The 17,368-nt window shown below is 42.0% G+C and overlaps 1 protein-coding gene and 1 non-coding gene across 2 annotated transcripts in view; both read left to right on the forward strand.

Annotated features, from left to right (window-relative positions):
- The window catches only part of TANGO6 (transport and golgi organization 6 homolog), a 189,551-nt gene that overhangs the window by 12,349 nt on the left and 159,834 nt on the right, over nt 1-17,368 (forward strand). Inside the window, exons 2-6 of the mRNA XM_032324977.1 lie at nt 1,250-1,890; nt 4,069-4,185; nt 7,246-7,387; nt 12,038-12,174; nt 14,247-14,409. Of these exons, the coding sequence (XP_032180868.1) occupies nt 1,250-1,890; nt 4,069-4,185; nt 7,246-7,387; nt 12,038-12,174; nt 14,247-14,409 (1,200 nt within the window). The remainder of the gene's footprint in view (nt 1-1,249; nt 1,891-4,068; nt 4,186-7,245; nt 7,388-12,037; nt 12,175-14,246; nt 14,410-17,368) is intronic.
- On the forward strand, nt 16,923-17,029 carry LOC116580350. Its single transcript, XR_004281607.1, has one exon. It is a non-coding gene; the product is annotated as a U6 spliceosomal RNA (small nuclear RNA).

The following is a 17,368-nucleotide window of genomic DNA, read 5'->3' on the forward strand; positions in this document are numbered from 1 at the left end:
GGTCAATCTCAAAACCCTGAAATCATGACCTGAGCTGAAAACAAAGAGACTTTTGTCTAACGGACGGAGCCACCCAGGTGCCCTGGCAGAGAGAGAACCTTAAGCGGGCTCCTGGTCAGGCTTCTTTTCACGACCCTGAGATCATGACCCTGAGCTCATGACCTGAACCGAAATCAAGAGTCAGACACTTAACTGACTGAGCCATCCAGGTGTCCCTTTTCTGTCAGTATTTTAAAGATGTTTTTCTACCAATTTTATCAGTGTTCATAAGTTCATGGTCATTCACAGCATTGTCCCTCTTATATAGTACTCCATACTTTTCTGGCTGCTGTCAAGATTTTCTCTTTCTCTCTGGTTTTAACAATTGGCTCTAATATGCCTAGATGTGATTTTCTTTTTACTTACTTTGGTACTTGGAGAGTCAGCATGAGCTGGGTGTACGAATTTTGTAGTTCGTAGTTCAGAGCTGGTTTTTAAAGACATGGGCCTGGAGAAGATCCTTGAGGAAGAGAGGGTGGAATTCAGGACAAGACCAGGACAATGTAGAGGCCTGGTAGAGAAAGGCCGAGCAGCAGAGACACGGCCCTTGAGATGTCTCAGAAGCCAAGGGATGAGTGTGTTTCAGGGAGGGAGTTGTCAGCTCTGTCAGCTACTGCTGTGAGCATGTTAGGCTCCTTTACCAGTAGAGGGCAGAAAAGACCATTTTAGGAAAGGTTTCGGCGGAGGGGATTGAAAATAGATATTTTTTCGGGGGGAGGTGATTAAATGAATCCCTCCTACCCTTAGGCCCATATATTGTGATCCGCTGCACTAGAATGTAAGTTCCATGAGAAAAGAGACTTTGTTTTGTTTAGTGCTTTATCCCTGGCACCTAGAACAGTTTGGATGAATCTTCTGTGGTAAACATTCAGCCTTTTATTTTTTAGTTTTGGCTACAATTTAAGCCCAGTAAGATGACTAGATATGGTCTCCACCCTCAGAATACACGGGGAATAGAAACAAATTCAATGAAGTATAATGTGTTATATGCCATTCTGCCCACATTCCAGAGTGCTTTGCGAAGGCAGAAAATGGGGTCTTGAATTCTGCCTAGGCTTGGGTGGTGCGACTGGGGAAAGTTTTCCAGGGACAGGGACATCTAGGCCAGGCCCCAGAGGATGAGCTGGAGTGGGTAAGGCATCCACACACTGAGAAGTACAATTTGTTTCCCGTGTATGTGATCCCTTTTTTTTTTTCCCCCTTTCAAAAGGATCAGACTCAAGTTCGCTACAGATCACAAAACACGATGTCCTGTTGGTTACTTTAAATTCTAACCTGTCTGCTTTGGAGGACAAATTGCTGACGGATCCTCACTGGAAGACACTGAAACTCCTAAGGGATGACATCGCTAATAACGCAGAATGGCCACAGAATTCTGTGGATGTCACCTGGAGTTTTACCTCTCAAGCCTTATTGTTGCTGTTGTGCTTGAAGGAAACCATGATCCACCTTGCAGCTGATTTCACTCCAGGTAAACCCAACCTGAAGACTCCAGAAGCTGCTCCTGCCCTGAGCCCAGAAACACTTAGCATCTCTCAGCAGAAGACTGTCCAGTCAGCCTTGCAGTTTGTAGTCACCTTGGGTATCTGCCCCTATCTCATGCCTGGAGTTGGAGTCCCTTTGAGACGCAGAACTGAGTTTGGGGCCGTGGTTCAGGACGTGGTGTGCCTCGAGGCTCCTCCTCATGCGACCCGGCGCCTGTACACCAGCTGCAAGGTTCTTCTAAATGTTGCGCGTCACGCATCTCTGGGGAGCTTGATTTTCTGCCGCCATTTTGGAGATATTGCTGCCGGTTTGTGCCAGCTGGGATTCTGCTCAACCAAGAGAAAACCACCGAAACCTGAGGGCGAGGTAAACACACATTGAGTGTGTGTATGTGTCTTTGTGAATGTGTGTATATTTGTGTGTGTGGTTATAAAAGACAATTCTTAGGTCTTTGGAAAAGGGCTTTTGGAAAGACCTGGAATTCCTGTTGAATGCCAAAGCATATCTAGTGGATAAATGAATCTTTTTAGAAGGTTGGCACGTCATTTATTAGATGCTAGTCCTTAGCGTGCCTAGAGAGTTCATTTTACCTGTTTCTTCTTGGCATTTTGTGACAATGATTGCAGGTTCTTTCTTGAGTCTCTGTTTCCTTTCTTCTTCTTCTTCTTGCTTCTGTTTCTTTTTTAATAAAATGTGTATAATCATACTTGCCTTGGAGGGTGGTTGTGAGGATTAAGGATAATGTGTGTAAAGTACCTAGCCCAATCTCCAGTAGTGCTCATCAAAAAGTAATTACTACTAATACTAGTTTTAAACTATTCGTCTGTCCTTCATTAAGTTCTTGGAAAGATTAAATGAAATTAAGTATGTAAAGCACTGGGTCACTGCATAATTCAATCAGTGTTCATTGTTAGTATTACCTGTTAGGAGTATTGGCCTGTTTTTTTTCATGCTGACATAGTAAGGATTTGGGTACCTGGATTGTAAAGGTGCTGTGGAGGTTACAGAAGCAAAAGACATTAACTGAAGAGACAAGATGCGTAAGTACAACATAGCAGGGACCCCGAGTTCCTCATGAGAAGGCCACCAACATCAGCATAGGAGCCTAGTGAGACGGAGCTCTTAAGATCTAAATGTATTGAAGGTCACTGTGTCTCGAATGTGGGCTAATTCCTTCGCCCCTGCAGCCAGATTCATAATGCCGACCCGCCTCATTTCTCTATCACCTATGTCACGCTCTAATCGTAGTTCTTCTCTGTTTGTTCCTTTTTCTGTTCTCTCTCCTGCATATGTTCACAAACATTTGTCTAAAAGCTGCTGTCATCCGAGCAGTGACATGAAATGATGAGCTCCCCCGGTGGCTTCATGTTGTGGGAGCAGGGCACTGTGCTCTTTACGACAGGGTGTGAGTCTTGGCATTTCTCTCCATGCCTTCTGCTTCCAGGGCTCTCAGATAAGGTGGGGGGCCCTGGATTGACAGGTCTTAGTACTATTACCTAAGCAGTGCCCCAGGGTGTCAAATAGGAGGGAGAAAAGGGAAGCACACAGGACCAAGTAGGAAGGAAAGAGAAGTTCACAGAAGGGGAAACACGGGGGGTACATGTTTTGCAGCTGGGCAAGTCCCAGCATCAGGAGCTGCTCTAAGCAGTGCGAGTGCTTCACATTGCCAAATGGTAATAGGCGCAATCCTGACTGCTTTGCCAGGTTACTGAAGGGGAACAGTACTGTTGAGGTTCAAGGAGACCCAACAGATAGCACTCCTCGGGCACCTGGGTGGCTCAGTGGGTTAAGCTTATGCAGTTGGCTTGGATCATGGCCTCAGGGTCCTGGGATTGAGCCCCGCATCGGGCTCTCTGCTCAGCGGGGAGCCTGCTTCTTCCTCTCTCTCTCTCTGCCTGCCTCTCTACCTACTTGTTATCTCTCTCTCTCTGTCAAATAAACAAATAAAATCTTAAAAAAGCAAAACAAAAAACAAATAGCACTCCTCTTTGCTGCCCAACTTCTGAGTGAATTAAAATTTAACCGAGTAAGTGAGCTAAAAACTCAAAATGTCATCTCTCCTGCTCCTAAGTGCAAAATTGGGGATATAGCTTATCGATGGGGACAGTTGGGCTTCCTCACAGCTCATTCCAGAGTTAGACACACTTACTATTACCAGTTGTAAGGAGTGCTAGAAAACTGTAGCACCCTGTGCTCCCCCGTGGCAGGAGATATGCCCCTGTAAAATCCACAGCAAGGAAGAGCAGAGCAGAATGTACACTTGCTCCCAAGACGCAGAAGACAAACGAGCCAAGTTGTACCTGCCAACACTCACGTAAGTTTATTTCAGACTCACCAATAAGGTAAGTGCCTAAAATCTCCTGCCTCGAGGTGAGTGAGGGGGTGCAGAGGGTGCCAGGAGTGCTTTGGTGTTGTTACTTCCTCCATGTGGAAGGGAGTCAAGAGAAGGAAGCCTGTTCTCCTGTCTTGTCGTCAGTGTTTTCGTGCAGTACCGTGAACATTATCTTCTAGTGCCTGCTAAAGCCAAGTATATATTTCTTTTAGGTTTTAACAGAAGAGGAAAAAACGCTATCTAGAGAGGCCCTGAGAGACATCTTGGATCAAGCGTATCAACCACTAGCAGTCCGAGAGTTACTTCTCCTCCAGGGAGGACCACCCCAGGTATTCCGGCCTGGGCGCTCCTGTGGGTGAATCATTAGTGATAATGTGCAGAGTGTTGTCTTCTCCTGGGAGATTTGATAATCTAGTTGAGTCTTTGATATTTGTAAAACTAAGTTACACTGACCCTTAGGATAATTTTTTTTTAAGATTTTATTTCATTTATTATTTATTTTTTAAAAAAGATTTTATTTATTTATTTGTCAGAGAGAGAGAGAGAGAGAGAGAGAGAGAGGGCGCACAAGCAGGCAGAGGTGGAGAGAGAAGCAGACTCCCTCCTGAGCAAGGAGCCTGATGTGGGACTTGTTCCCAGGAGCCTGGGATCATGACCTGAACCGAAGGCATCGGCTTAATCGACTGAGCCACCCAGGAGTCCCTAAGATTTTATTTTTAAGTCATCTCTACACCCACTGTGAGGCTTCACACTATGAGCCCAAGATCAAGAGTTGAACGCTCTAATAACTGAGCCAGCCAGGCACCCCAGCCGTTAGGATAATTTTTAAGGATTTTTCTATTAATGGAATGATGGCCGCTTTTTCCAAGGATATGGCCATTTTATTTATTTGCTTTGAATTTTTGTTCATTTTTTAAATTTAACTAGAATATGACAATCTTATTGAAAATGTATTTTATTCATTCTGAAACTGAAGCTCTTTGGGCGCCTGGGTGACTTGGTTGGTTGAGCGACTGCCTTAGGCTCAGGTCATGATCCCAGACTTCCAGGTTCCAGTCCCACATCCGGCTCCCAGCTCCTTGGGGAGTCTGCTTCTCCCTCTGACCTTCTCCTCTCTCATGCTCTCTCTCACTCATTCTCTCTCAAATAAATAAATAAAATCTTAAAAAAAAATTTCTGAAACTGAAGCTCTTTTTTAACACTAAAATTTGGCTGTTTGATAATATATTCTTTGGGCAGAAATGTTCAGACATCTTATTCTTTGAATGGAATATATATATAGTCAAGACATTAACATTAGTGCTATCATTGGGACTATTTTTTTTTTTTTTAAAGATTTTATTATTTATATGACACAAAGAGATCACAAGTAGGCAGAGAGGCAGGCAGAGAGAGAGAGAGAGGAGGAAGCAGGCTCCCTGCTGAGCAGAGAGCCCGATACGGGACTCGATCCCAGGACCCTGAGACCATGACCTGAGCCGAAGGCAGCAGTTTAACCCACTGAGCCACCCAGGCGCCCCTGGGACTATTTTTATGTCCTTTGAAAACACAATAGTATATATTCTGGTAGGTATAAGATATTTTCTTAAAAATAATAATTTATCTGAAATGTTTTATTTTTATTTTATTTTATTTTTTTAAGATTTTGTTTATTTATTTGACAAAGAGAGAGATCACAAGTAGGCAGAGAGGCAGGCAGAGAGAGAGGAGGAAGTAGGCTCCCCACCGAGCAGAAACCCTGATGCGAGGCTCAATCCCAGGACCCTGAGACCATGAACAGAGCCGAAGGCAGAGGCTTAACCCACCCTGCCACCCAGGCGCCCCTATTTTTAATTTTGTTTTTTTAAGATTTTATTTATTTGACAGAGAGAGAGAGATCACAAGTAGGCAGAGAGGCAGGCAGAGAGAGAGGGGAAGCAGGCTTCCTGCTGAGCAGAAAGCCTGATGTGGGGTTCGATCCCAGGACCCTGAGATTATGACCTGAGCCAATGGCAGAGGCTTAACCCACTGAACCACCCAGGGGCCCCTACCTGCAATGTTTTAATTTGATGATTTAGATGGAGTTACCTACTTGCTTATAGTATCTATGTTTAGTTATGACCATAGCTGAGTAAAGAGTTAGGGGCCAAAGGAGTTAGTGGTCTGTCAGGAGGAAGGACCGGCCGAAGCTGGGCATACAAAGATATCTCCTAGATGAAGTCATTTTCGTTTCATCTCTAGAATATTACTGTAGCCTCCCATGGGGCCCCTCTGGCCTCACATTCGACTTCTCCGGATGCCTCCACAGTTTGCCAGATTAAATCCGTGCATTATAAGAGCATGGTGAAGAGCAGAGGCTCTGGAGGTCAGCGTACTCTGGAGGTGAGCACATCGCAGTGTGCAGTTATGTGAATTAGTAGACCTTTCCGTCTCTCAGTTTCCTTAATGATAGCATAGTAACTCCTTGCAAGTCCGTTTTGAGATTATGTGAGTTATTTAGTGCAGTGCCTGGCAAATCATAACCCCCTCAATAAGTGGTAATTATTAGTCCTCCTTAAATAAAGGAGAGAGGATAGGCTAGTTATGTTTTCTTTCACTGGTTTTTATGTTCACATAGTTCATACCATAATTGACAGCAACATAGTTCACACTCTAGACCCAAAACAAGAGACCCCAAGTCTGTTTTGTTCATGGTGACTCCACAAAGCTCTCAAAAAAGAGTGCTTGAAGAAATTCAACTCTTTTTTCTTTTCTTTTCTTTTCTTTTTTTTTTTTAAGATTTTATTCATTTATTTGACACACAGAGAGAGAAATCACAAGTAGGCAGAGAGAGAGGGGGAAGCAGGCTCTCTGCTGAGCAGAGAACCTGATGTGGGACTCAATCCCAGAACCCCGAGATCGCCACCTGAGCCGAAGGCAGAGGCTCAACTCACTGAGCCACCCAGATGCCCCTCAACTCTTTTTTCCAAGTGCTGTGCTGCAAGGAATCAAAGTAGCTGAGACCATGGAGGCACGGACTAGCATGCCCTCTTACTGTCACGAACTGTACCCTTAGTGGTGAGTAACGTTCATAGGACCATATGGAAGCTAGATTTGATTGGAAGGACTGCATTCAGAGATTGGTTACATTAACTTTCTATTTCTAAGATCTATACTTTATTCACCTATGTGTCTATTTCTGGGTTTGAAATTTCACTTGATTTTTCACTTGAAGTTTCTTAGTATATCTACTTTCTTAGAAGTGATGCTGAAGGAGGTTCCTTTTTGGAAAAAAATGCCACTCTGCTAAGTCTGTTTATCATACTGTTAATTGTCAGTGTGACTCAGTATATATTTACATATTTTAATGATTTCTACACATCCTCTCTATTTCACTGACACTGAATTCATGCCTTTTCCTTCTTTTTCAGTCCTGCACAGATGAGAAGACACAAGTGAGGTGTCAGGCCCCAGCTTGGCTTCGGCGTCTCTGTGGACAGCTGCTCTCCGAAAGGTTGATGAGACCCAGTGGTGTTCAGGCAGTAGTCCGGGGCATTCTTGAAGGAGCAGGTGGTAAGAAATAAAACATTTCTGTTACTTTGGTCTCCAGTTTCTTTCAGGTCAGGGTCTTTATCATTTGGCTGCAAACCTGATTGTGACTAATCTCTGCCTTTGTGGAGATAAAGGAGGTTAGAATTTGGAGAGGAAACCTTAATGAACTTCTTTTTCACAGAAACTCATTTTCTTTCCATTTTTCTAAAACAGTATTTTTCTAAAACTGCTTACAAGGCAGCTGTGTGGCTCAGATGGTTAAGTGTCTGCCTTCGGCTCAGATCACGATCTCTGGGTCATGGGATTGAGCCCCAGGACTAATTCTCTCCCAGTTGTTTAAGTCTCCTTTCAGCGTATTTGAATCCACCCGATATTCTGTCAATTTGATCTTGGGGACGCCTCTTCTGAGTCTTCTCTAATCTGAATTAGTTTTCTCTTGCACAGCAGAGCTCCTGGGATCTCCCTTCACCTTTATCCTGGTGATTCCTTTGCCTTTGTTTTGTGTTTAGTCCCTTATCTCCAGTATCCCATGCACATTCATTTTCTCTCGCTCCTGTAACAAGTTACCACACACTTAGTGGCTTTTTGCTGGAAATGACATTTCTACTGAGCCCTGAAGGCTGAATGAGAATTTACTGGTTGAAGAGTGAGAGAAGACTAACATAGGTAGAGAGAATAGCATGTATGAAGGAACTGACGTAGAAAAAGCATAGTGTGAGTAGAGCAGTGAGGGTAGAGTGTGGTGTCCAGGATTTTTAACTTTATTCTGAGGTCAACGAGAAACCATTGGAAGGTTTTAAGAAGGAGAGAGATGTGATCAAATCTACATTTTAGAAATATCTATCTGGATGTAATGTGAAGAATTGGTTGGGTAAGAGCCCAAGCAGGGAGATGAGTTAAGAAGTAGTCATCTGAGAGATCACAATGGCTTGGATCAATGCAGTGGCCATAGACAGGGAGAGAAATAAATGACTGTAAGAGGTATTTAAGAGGTAGCATTGCCACGGCGCCTGGGTGGCTCAGCAGGTTAGGCATCTGACTCTTGATTTGGTCATAGGTCAGGGTCTCAGGGTCATGGGATTGGGTCCTGGATGGAGCTTTACACTCCGTGTGGAATTTGCCTCAGATTCTTTCTCCCTCTCCCTCTGCCCCTCTCCCTGCTCGTGTGCTCGTTCTCTCTCTCTCTCAGTTAGTTAATTTTAAAAAAGAGTCAGCATTGCCAGAACTTAATGAAAGGCTAGATATGTGGGGAGATGGAGGAGAGACAGAAGAATCCATCTTGACTTTCCATTTCTAGTGTGGTAAATGTACCTTGGTCCTGTCAGACAAAGGTGAGGTCAGTGTGGTAGGCAGACATTGATACAGACCCCCCCCCCCCCCACAGTTCTGCCAGCCTTGGCTTCTAGGGTCAATGAAGTGAAAAATGATCAGTTACCTGAGAGAAGTTGCCATGTGCAAAGAGGTCCTTGCAAATCTTTTTCTGAAGAAAAGTTAGAGTTCACCCAAGGTCATGCAGATTGGAGAGCTGCTCTAAGACACTTAGAGCCCTATTTTTGCTATGAGCTTTTTTCCCCTCTACTTATGCATGTATATATTTTTTTGTTATCTATTTAAATCTTGTTTCTTCTCAAAACTGATTTGAGGCAATTTATATTTACTCACACATTTGCCATTTCTGGTGTTCTTCATTTCTTTGTGTAGATCCAAATCTTAATTCAAATTTCCTTCTGCCTGAAGAACTTTAGCATTTCTTGTAGTGCAGGTCTGCTGGCAGTGAATTCCTTTGGCTTTTATTTATCTGAAAAAGTCTTTATCTCACCTTCTTTTTTGAAAATATTGTTGCTGTCATTATTGTCTTTGTTCCTCTATACATGCTATATCTTTATTCATCTGGTTGCTTTTAAATTTTCTCTCCTTGTCAATGGTTTTTAGAAGTCTGATTATGGAATGCCTTGGTGTGGGTGATTTTCTTCATGTTTCTTCCGTGTAATATTTCTTGAGCTTGTTAGAGCTGAGAATTTATAGTTTCTGTCATGTTTGAAAATTTCTCAGACATTGTCTTCAAATATTTTTTTCTATCCTCTCTTCTCTGTCTTTTTAAAACTTTTTTTTTTAAGTACAAGCCCTACTGTGGGGCTCGAACTCATGACATCCCAGATCAGGAGTCACGTGCTCTACCTACTGAATCAACGAGGTGCCCCTCTTCTCTCTTTTTGGAATTTGATTTGCGCTTAATATTATGCTTAACGTTGTCCTCTCCCTTCGCACCCCCCCAACTTGTGCACTCTCTCTCTCAAGTAAATAAATAAAGTATTAAAGAAAAAAAAAGAAAGAAAATACCTGTAATGAAAAATACACTGGATGGGATTAACAGCAGATTAGACACCACAGAAGAAAAAAATCAAAAAAGTTGAACACAGAAAGGAGACAGAGATAGTGAGAGAGAGCAGGGGGAGCAGCAGGCAGAGGGAGAGGGAGAAGCAGGCTCCTCACTGGGCAGGGAGCCAGATACAGGGCTTGACCCCAGGACCTTAGATCATGACCTGAGCCAAAGGCAGACGCTTAACTGAGCCATCCAGGCATCCTACAGGTATTTTCTTTTTCATTAATAGAGGTGCCATATTGGTCTTTTTTATATCTTCCATTTCTCTCATCATGATCATTCTTCACCTTTTTGAAAATAAGGAACAACTTTGTACAACTGTTTTAGTGTTCTTGTTTCCGAATTTTGTTGTCTCTGTTTTAATGGGTCTATTTCTATGATATTTCCTCCTGGTTATAGGTCATACTTTCTTGCTTCTTTGCATGCCTTGTAACTTTTTTTATTGAGCTATTATTCACATATCATAAAACCACTTGTTGAAAGAGTACAGGTCAGTGGTTTTCAGTGTATTCACAAAGTTCTACAACCATCACCAAAATATAATTCCAAAACATTTGTATCACCCCCCTCCCCCCAAAAACCGTATACCCATTAGCAATCACTCCCCAGTCTACCTTCCTTCAGCCTCTTATAAGCACTAATCTAGTTTCTGTTTCAGTGGATTTTCCTGTTTGGGATGTTTAGTCCAAATGGAAGCATACAATATGTGCTCTTTTGTGTTGGACTTCTTTCAGTTAGTATGTTTTTAAGGTTTATCTGTATTGTAGCAATGAATCAGTCCTTTATTAATTTTATGACTGAATAATACTCCTTTGTATGCATATGCCTGGAAATTCTTGAATGGATATTGGACTTTTTTTTTTTTATATTACTGGCTGCTCCATTTTGTTGAATTTCTTTGTTAGGCCTTGTTCTGGGATGCAGTCAATTTTCTTAGAATCAGTATGAGCTCTTTGATCCTGGGTTTTAGGCCCTATTACTATGTGTCTAGGGTAGTCTTTAATCTGAGGTAATTTGACCCCAATTCTAAACCAGTACCATTCTGAGATTTTACTGGATGTCCTATATATTAGGAGGTGTTTCCATGCTCACTAGTGGGAACACAAACTATACCCAGCCCTGTGTGAACTCCAGGGATTTTTCCTCTGTTTCTTTCTGGTGGTTCTTGCCTCAGCCTTGGTTTTTTTTTTTTGTTTGTTTGTTTGTTTTTTTCACATATACACAAGTTATAACCTACTAAAGATTTGAATGAGGACTCCTCTGCCGATCTCTGGCACTCTCTCTTTACATACCTCCTCTCTGATATTTTACCCTGAAAATTCTAGCTGCCTCAGCCTCTCTGAACTCTCAACTATCTTTCTTTAACTCAGTAAGATCCTAGGCTTTGTTTGGGCTCACCTTTGCTTGTGTTGTGGCCTCAAAAATCTCTGTAGGCAGTAGGCTAGGATATTCATGGAGCTCACCTTGTTTACTCTTTTGTCTCAGGAGTCATTGTCCTCGGCTGCCTGTTGCTCAATGTCTGAAAACCATTGTTTATATATTCTGTTCAGTTTTCTTTTTTTTTTTAAAGATTTTATTTATTTATTTGACAGAGAGAGATTACAAGTAGATGGAGAGGCAGGCAGAGAGAGAGAGAGGGAGGGAAGCAGGCTCCCTGCTGAGCAGAGAGCCCGATGCGGGCCTCGATCCCAGGACCCTGAGATCATGACCTGAGCCGAAGGCAGCGGCTTAACCCACTGAGCCACCCAGGCGCCCGAAGTCTGTTCAGTTTTCTAATAATATAAGGTGGTAAGATAAATCTGGTACCTATTCCTGCATACCTTTGGTTTAAGGCAGTTTAAATGACATGATGCAGGGGCGCCTGGGTGTCTGGGATCTAGCCCCGCATCGGGCTCTCTGCTCAGCAGGGAGCCTGCTTCCCTTCCTCTCTCTCTGCCTGCCTCTCTGCCTGCTTGTGATCTCTGTCTGTCAAATAAATAAATAAAATCTTTTTTAAAAAATGACATGATGCATATAAAGAGACAAAACGGTAATAATAATGATAAAAGTGATAAACACTGAGAAGAAGCTGGTATTCAATTTATGTCAGTAATAACATTACAACGATGAGGTGCTACTTTTACATCTAAACTTCCCAGAAATCAGGATGGGAAGTGCAGAGTAGTAGATTATTTTATAAAAGAAATAAATAGCTTTCAGGAGTGAAAAGGCACTTCTTTGCTGAAATTTTAAGGACCATAGAGGGCAAACTGGTATGAGTTTTTGATATCTCTGTGCATCTCTGACAGCTGGGGCAGCTGGCGGGAGTGACGCCGAGGCAGCGGCTGCTGACTGGAAGAAGTGTGACCTGATTGCCAAGATTCTGGCCTCTTGTCCCCAGCAGTCTCTTTCACCAGAAGATTACTACCGTGATATCTGCCCCCAGGTAAACAATTTTGTTTCTTTTCACTGTGTGAGGATTATTATGCTGATTCACAGAAAGGAGACTTTAATGTTTCTTTAATGTGGAGGTAAAAGCAACATAACATTGAAGTTTATTGTTTAGTGAGGGGCCTTGTTAATAAGTGAGTAAACACCTGTGGAAGAGACCTGCCTAATTGTTAGGTTTGAGAATGCCTTCCGGTTGTCAAATGAGTAGCCCCGCTTGCTCTCAGAGCTAGAGTATGAAAGTAAAATTTCATCTTGTTCGTTATCTTTTCTGTGTGTTTTTAATTAGTTTGAAAAAACAGGTATTAAGAAAACAAAGAATATTAATATGGTATTAAATTATAAAAATATTTTTTATTTTTTTAAATTATAAAAATAAATTAACAATTTTTTTTTCATGGTATGCAATTTAAAAAGCATAGAGGAGTAAGCAAAAATAAGTTTTCCTTGGGACGCCTGGGTGGCTCAGTCGGTTAAGCATCTGCCTTCAACTCAGGTCATGATCCCAAGGTCTTGGGACTGAGGTCCACATCCAGCTCCTTGTTTGGCAAGGAGCCTGCTTCTTACTCTGCCTGCTGCTTCCCATACTTATGTGCTCTTTCTCTCTCTCTCTCTCTCACAAATAAATACATAAAATCTTAAAAAAAAAAAAAAAGTCTTCCTCTCATTTCTCTTTTCTAGTTCCTTGGAAGTAGTCACTGTTACCAATTCCTTATTTGTTCTCCAATGTATTAATTAATGTATATCCAATTATATGTGTATGTATCTGTATATATATTCTAATTTTTATGTAAGTGATAATGTGCTACGTACACTGTTTTTCTTTTTGTTTTTTTAACTTAACAACGTGCCTTGGAGATCATGTCATATAGACTCATTTTATAAAGAGTTTCCTCATTCTTTTCATGGCTGTGTAGTATTTCACCATATTAACGTACCATAACTTATTTAACCAGCCTCCTATTAATGTACATTGAATTGTTTCCATTCTTCTGCTGCTTCAAACCATGCTGCAGTTAGTATCTAAATTTTATAAATTTTTTTTTTTTAAGAGAGGGAGAGAGTGGGATAGGGTCAGAGTGAGAGAGAGAATATATATTTTTTAATATATATATGATATATATTAATATATATATCATATATATTAATATATATCATATATATAATATATATATTAATTATATATATTTAATTCTATTTATTTATTTATTTTGGAGAGAGAGAGAAAGAGAGGGAGTGCGCACAAGCAGAGGGTGCAGCAGAGGGAGAGGGAGAGAATCTTTCAAGCAATCTCCCCACTGAGCAAGGATGCTGATGGGGAACTCATCCCAGGACCTGGGATCATGACCTGAGCCGAAGGTAGATACTTGACTAACTGAGCTACCCAGGTGTCCCTAGAAATGCGCTTTTCTATTCATTGCTCATACTAGAGCGTACCACTCGTAGGCAGTGGAGAACTGTATTTATCTTTGAGAGTAAAATAGATTCCTTTGTGGGATAGTTCAGGCATTACAGGTTCTTCAAACTCTAAATATATTTATATGGCTTGATTCAGGAGTTTCATTAGTGATGCTATTTATTAGTGATGCTATTTATAATAGCAAAATTTTTAAAAGTTTTTAATTTTTAAAAATTAAAAGAAGATTTTATTTATTTAAAAGAGAGAGAGAGAGTGCAAGGGCAGTGGGGAGGGTTAGAGCGAGAGGCAGTCTCCCTGCTGAGCAAGGAGCCCAATGATGGGCTTAGTCCCAGGACCCTGGGATAAGATCTGGGCCAAAGGCAGACACTTAACGACTGAGCCACACAGGCACCCCCTCTTCTTAAAAATTTCTTTTACCAATTTTCTATGATGAACATGTATTTTGTAAATTTGATAGCGTTATTTGATAAAAGCATAGCTTGATTCTCAAACCCTCTGATACTGCGTTAGTAAATATTAAAAAAAATCTGTTGAATCAGTATTATTGCAGTAAGCTTATTTTTTGGTCTAAAGACATTAGTGCTTTCTCTAGTTAATGTAATGCTTCTTACAAAGAGTCCTGTGTTTACCGCATGTACTTTTTCTTGTAGATTCTAGATTTATTTCACTTTCAAGATAAACTGACGGCGCGGCAGTTCCAAAGAGTTGCCACCAGTACCTTTATAACAATGTCAAGAGAACGCCCACAATTGGCTTTCAAGTATTTGCTTCAGCCAGTGCTAGCTCCTCTCTATCGATGTTTAAATACAGCAGGTAAAGAAGGAAGTCTGGGGGCTGGGTGTCCTTCTCAAGGTTCTTCCTCAGTGTTTCAGATTTAAATGATTTAAGTCTGTAGTTTTTCAGTGACTTTAGTTTTGCTTTCTTTTCTCCCCAACTTTTTATTTCAAAAAATCCATCTCAACAAAAGTTTCAAGAACAGTTCATCGAACCACCCATATACACTTTACCTGGATTGACCATTTTGGCCATACTCATTTTATCTTTCTTTTTTTATACATATACGTTTGTTCTGAAGCATTTGAGAGTTAGTTGCAGACATCATCTAATGGACATGCTTGATTCGGGGCACCTGACTGCTTCATCTGAAGATCACATTACTCTTGATCTTGGGGTCATGAGTTTGAGTCCCATGTCGACCACAGAGATGAGTTAAAAATATATAAAGTTAAAAAAATAATATACAGACTTGATTCAAATTTCTCTAATTGTCTCAAGAATTTCCTCTGAAGCTATTTTTTTAAAAATCTAGAATCCATTTAAGGACCATGCACTTCATTTACTTGTTATATCTTTTTAGTTTGTGTTAAAGTAGAATAGTTCCCTAGTCTTTTGTTTTTCACCATGACAAATTTTTTTTCCAGATAAATACTATTCCTTTATCAAGGGTGACAAACTAAAGCAAAACCCCTAAACCTCAAACATTTAAAAACCCAGGGTGCTAGAAATACAAACTCCATTCATTTGAATTTATACTGGTGCAGACCACAGTCACAAACCCTAGTGAGATGCATGTGAGCACCAAGGCAGGGAGAAGGGGACAGGAGTGAGGCCAAGAGAAAAGGTAGGATGGGGTCCCCACAGGCTCCCTAGGGATCACCCTCACGGTAGTACTTCCCCCTTCCCAGTGACAGTGAAGAACTTCTAGGCCCTAACCTTTTGACCACCCCTATCCCTGATGAGGGCTTTGAAGGCCAGTCCAGATGGTTCTGCCCTCCTGTGCTCTGTCCTTACTTGCTCAGGCTTCCGACCTCACTTTTCTCCTCCTCTACATTCTTTTCTGTGATTCATGGCAGGTTAGGGTGCTGTGTGAGCCACGGTGAGGCTGGGGGCTAGGAAAGGCAGGGTAGAGTTGGGGTGAAGAGAGAAAAGCCATCCCAGGATCCCTGTCTTCATGGATCCCAAATTATGCAACCAGCTCCTCTTACATCCACTCTGATCTGGGGAACTGACCTGGAGGCCTAAGCAACTGTCCTGGAGGCCTGCTGCAAGTCAGGAAGGGGACGGGGCTCGATGGCCTGTGCCTGGTAGGGCTGGCACTGCTGGCAGGTGAGCGATGGGTGTGGCGGCTCCTCCTCCTTTTTTTTTTTTTTTTTTAAGATTTTATTTATTTATTATTTGACAGACAGAGATCACAAGTAGGCAGAGAGGCAGGCAGAGAGAAGGGGGGAAGTAGGCTCCCTGCTGAGCAGAGAACCCGATGCGGGACTTGATCCCAGGACCCTGAGATCATAACCTGAGCCGAAGGCAGAGGCTTAACCCACTGAGCCACCCAGGTGCCCCACGACGGCTCCTTCTTCTGGCGGGTCAGCCCATTGCTCCGCAGGGCACAGCTGAGCAGGTGCTGTCCTGCCGTGCTGGGTCCCCGTGCTTGTGCTGTTCCGTGCCCTGGCAGTCTGCAGCAGACGCTCTGGTGATGTTGCTGCTGTCTGAGTAAGGCAGGGGGAGAGCAGGGCCCCCTCTTCTGTGCGAGCCAGTGGAAGGCCAGCTGTGGTGGTTGGGCTCAGCTCCACTGAGGGCTTTGGTAGCGGGCCATTAGGGTCCTGCAGCAGCTTCTGCTCCTCTCGGTCCTGGTTCATGTCCCTCTTCTCGCCGCTGTAGCAACACCCCGTGGCTGGAGTCCGGCCAGGCGCTCAGGCCAAGCTGAGGAGGGAAGGCATCTCTCTTCATGGTATTTTTGAAGAGCCTTGATAATAAAATGTTTTTCAATTTGTATGTCTAATTATTTCCTCATGATTAGATCCAGGTTAAACATTTCAGCAGCAATACCACATAGGATAAAGGTTATTTTTCCTCAGTTTCCATCAGATTGGGGACACATGTTATCAGTTTGTCCTATTAATGATGTTAAATTTGTTCATTTCATTAGTAGCCATATTCCTCCATTGTTAAAATGCCTTACTTGTAATTAGTAAGTAATCTATGGGATGATGGTCTGAGACTGACTGTATGTATTCTGTTTCCTGATAGTCTTTCATGCTGTGGTTTGGTGACCATTAATGATTATTGCCAGGTGGCTTTCTATTTCTTTTGTTTTTTCTAATTTGTTAGGCTGGTATTCTTCTGTGAGGAAGAGCCTTTCTTCTTGCCTCATTCCCCCTCCTTTTTTTTAAGATTAAAAAAAAAATTCAGTACAATCTACCCTGCCAGCACGGGGCTCTAGCTCATGACCCCAAGGTCAAGTGTCTCATGTTCTACTGACTGAGCCAGCCAGGTGTCCCACCTCATTTTAAAAAACAAATTATTGAAGTATCAAATAGAGGCAGAGAGTGCTCACTTCGTCAGCACAGGTACTAAAATTGGTATGATACAGAGAAGATTAGCATGGCCCCTGTGCAAAGATGACTCACAAGTTCGTGTAGTGTTCATATTAAAAAAAAAAAAAAAGACTCAGAGATTCTTTATTATTCGTTGGGCTGCCAGGCATTCCTGTCGTTCATTTTGATGCTCAGATTTTCCCATATTTGGTGGGCTTAGTTGTTTTAATGTCTTAGAAAATTGACATTTTTACCACTTCCCTTAGTATGTTTTCATACTTTACTGAATTTCCGCCCCCCGCCCTTACTTTCCTGAATTAAATGCTTGGATACAGAGTATTATTTCAGAATTCTTCCTTTAAAAAAAAAAGAAAAACCTTTCTCGGTAGTAGTTCTAAGGTTATAAATGAAGAAGTTTAATCTTATGGTTAAACCAAATTTAGTTCTGTCTAGAATTT

The sequence above is a fragment of the Mustela erminea genome, chromosome 19 (assembly GCF_009829155.1).
Source record: "Mustela erminea isolate mMusErm1 chromosome 19, mMusErm1.Pri, whole genome shotgun sequence".
In the NCBI taxonomy this organism is placed as follows: domain Eukaryota; kingdom Metazoa; phylum Chordata; class Mammalia; order Carnivora; family Mustelidae; genus Mustela; species Mustela erminea.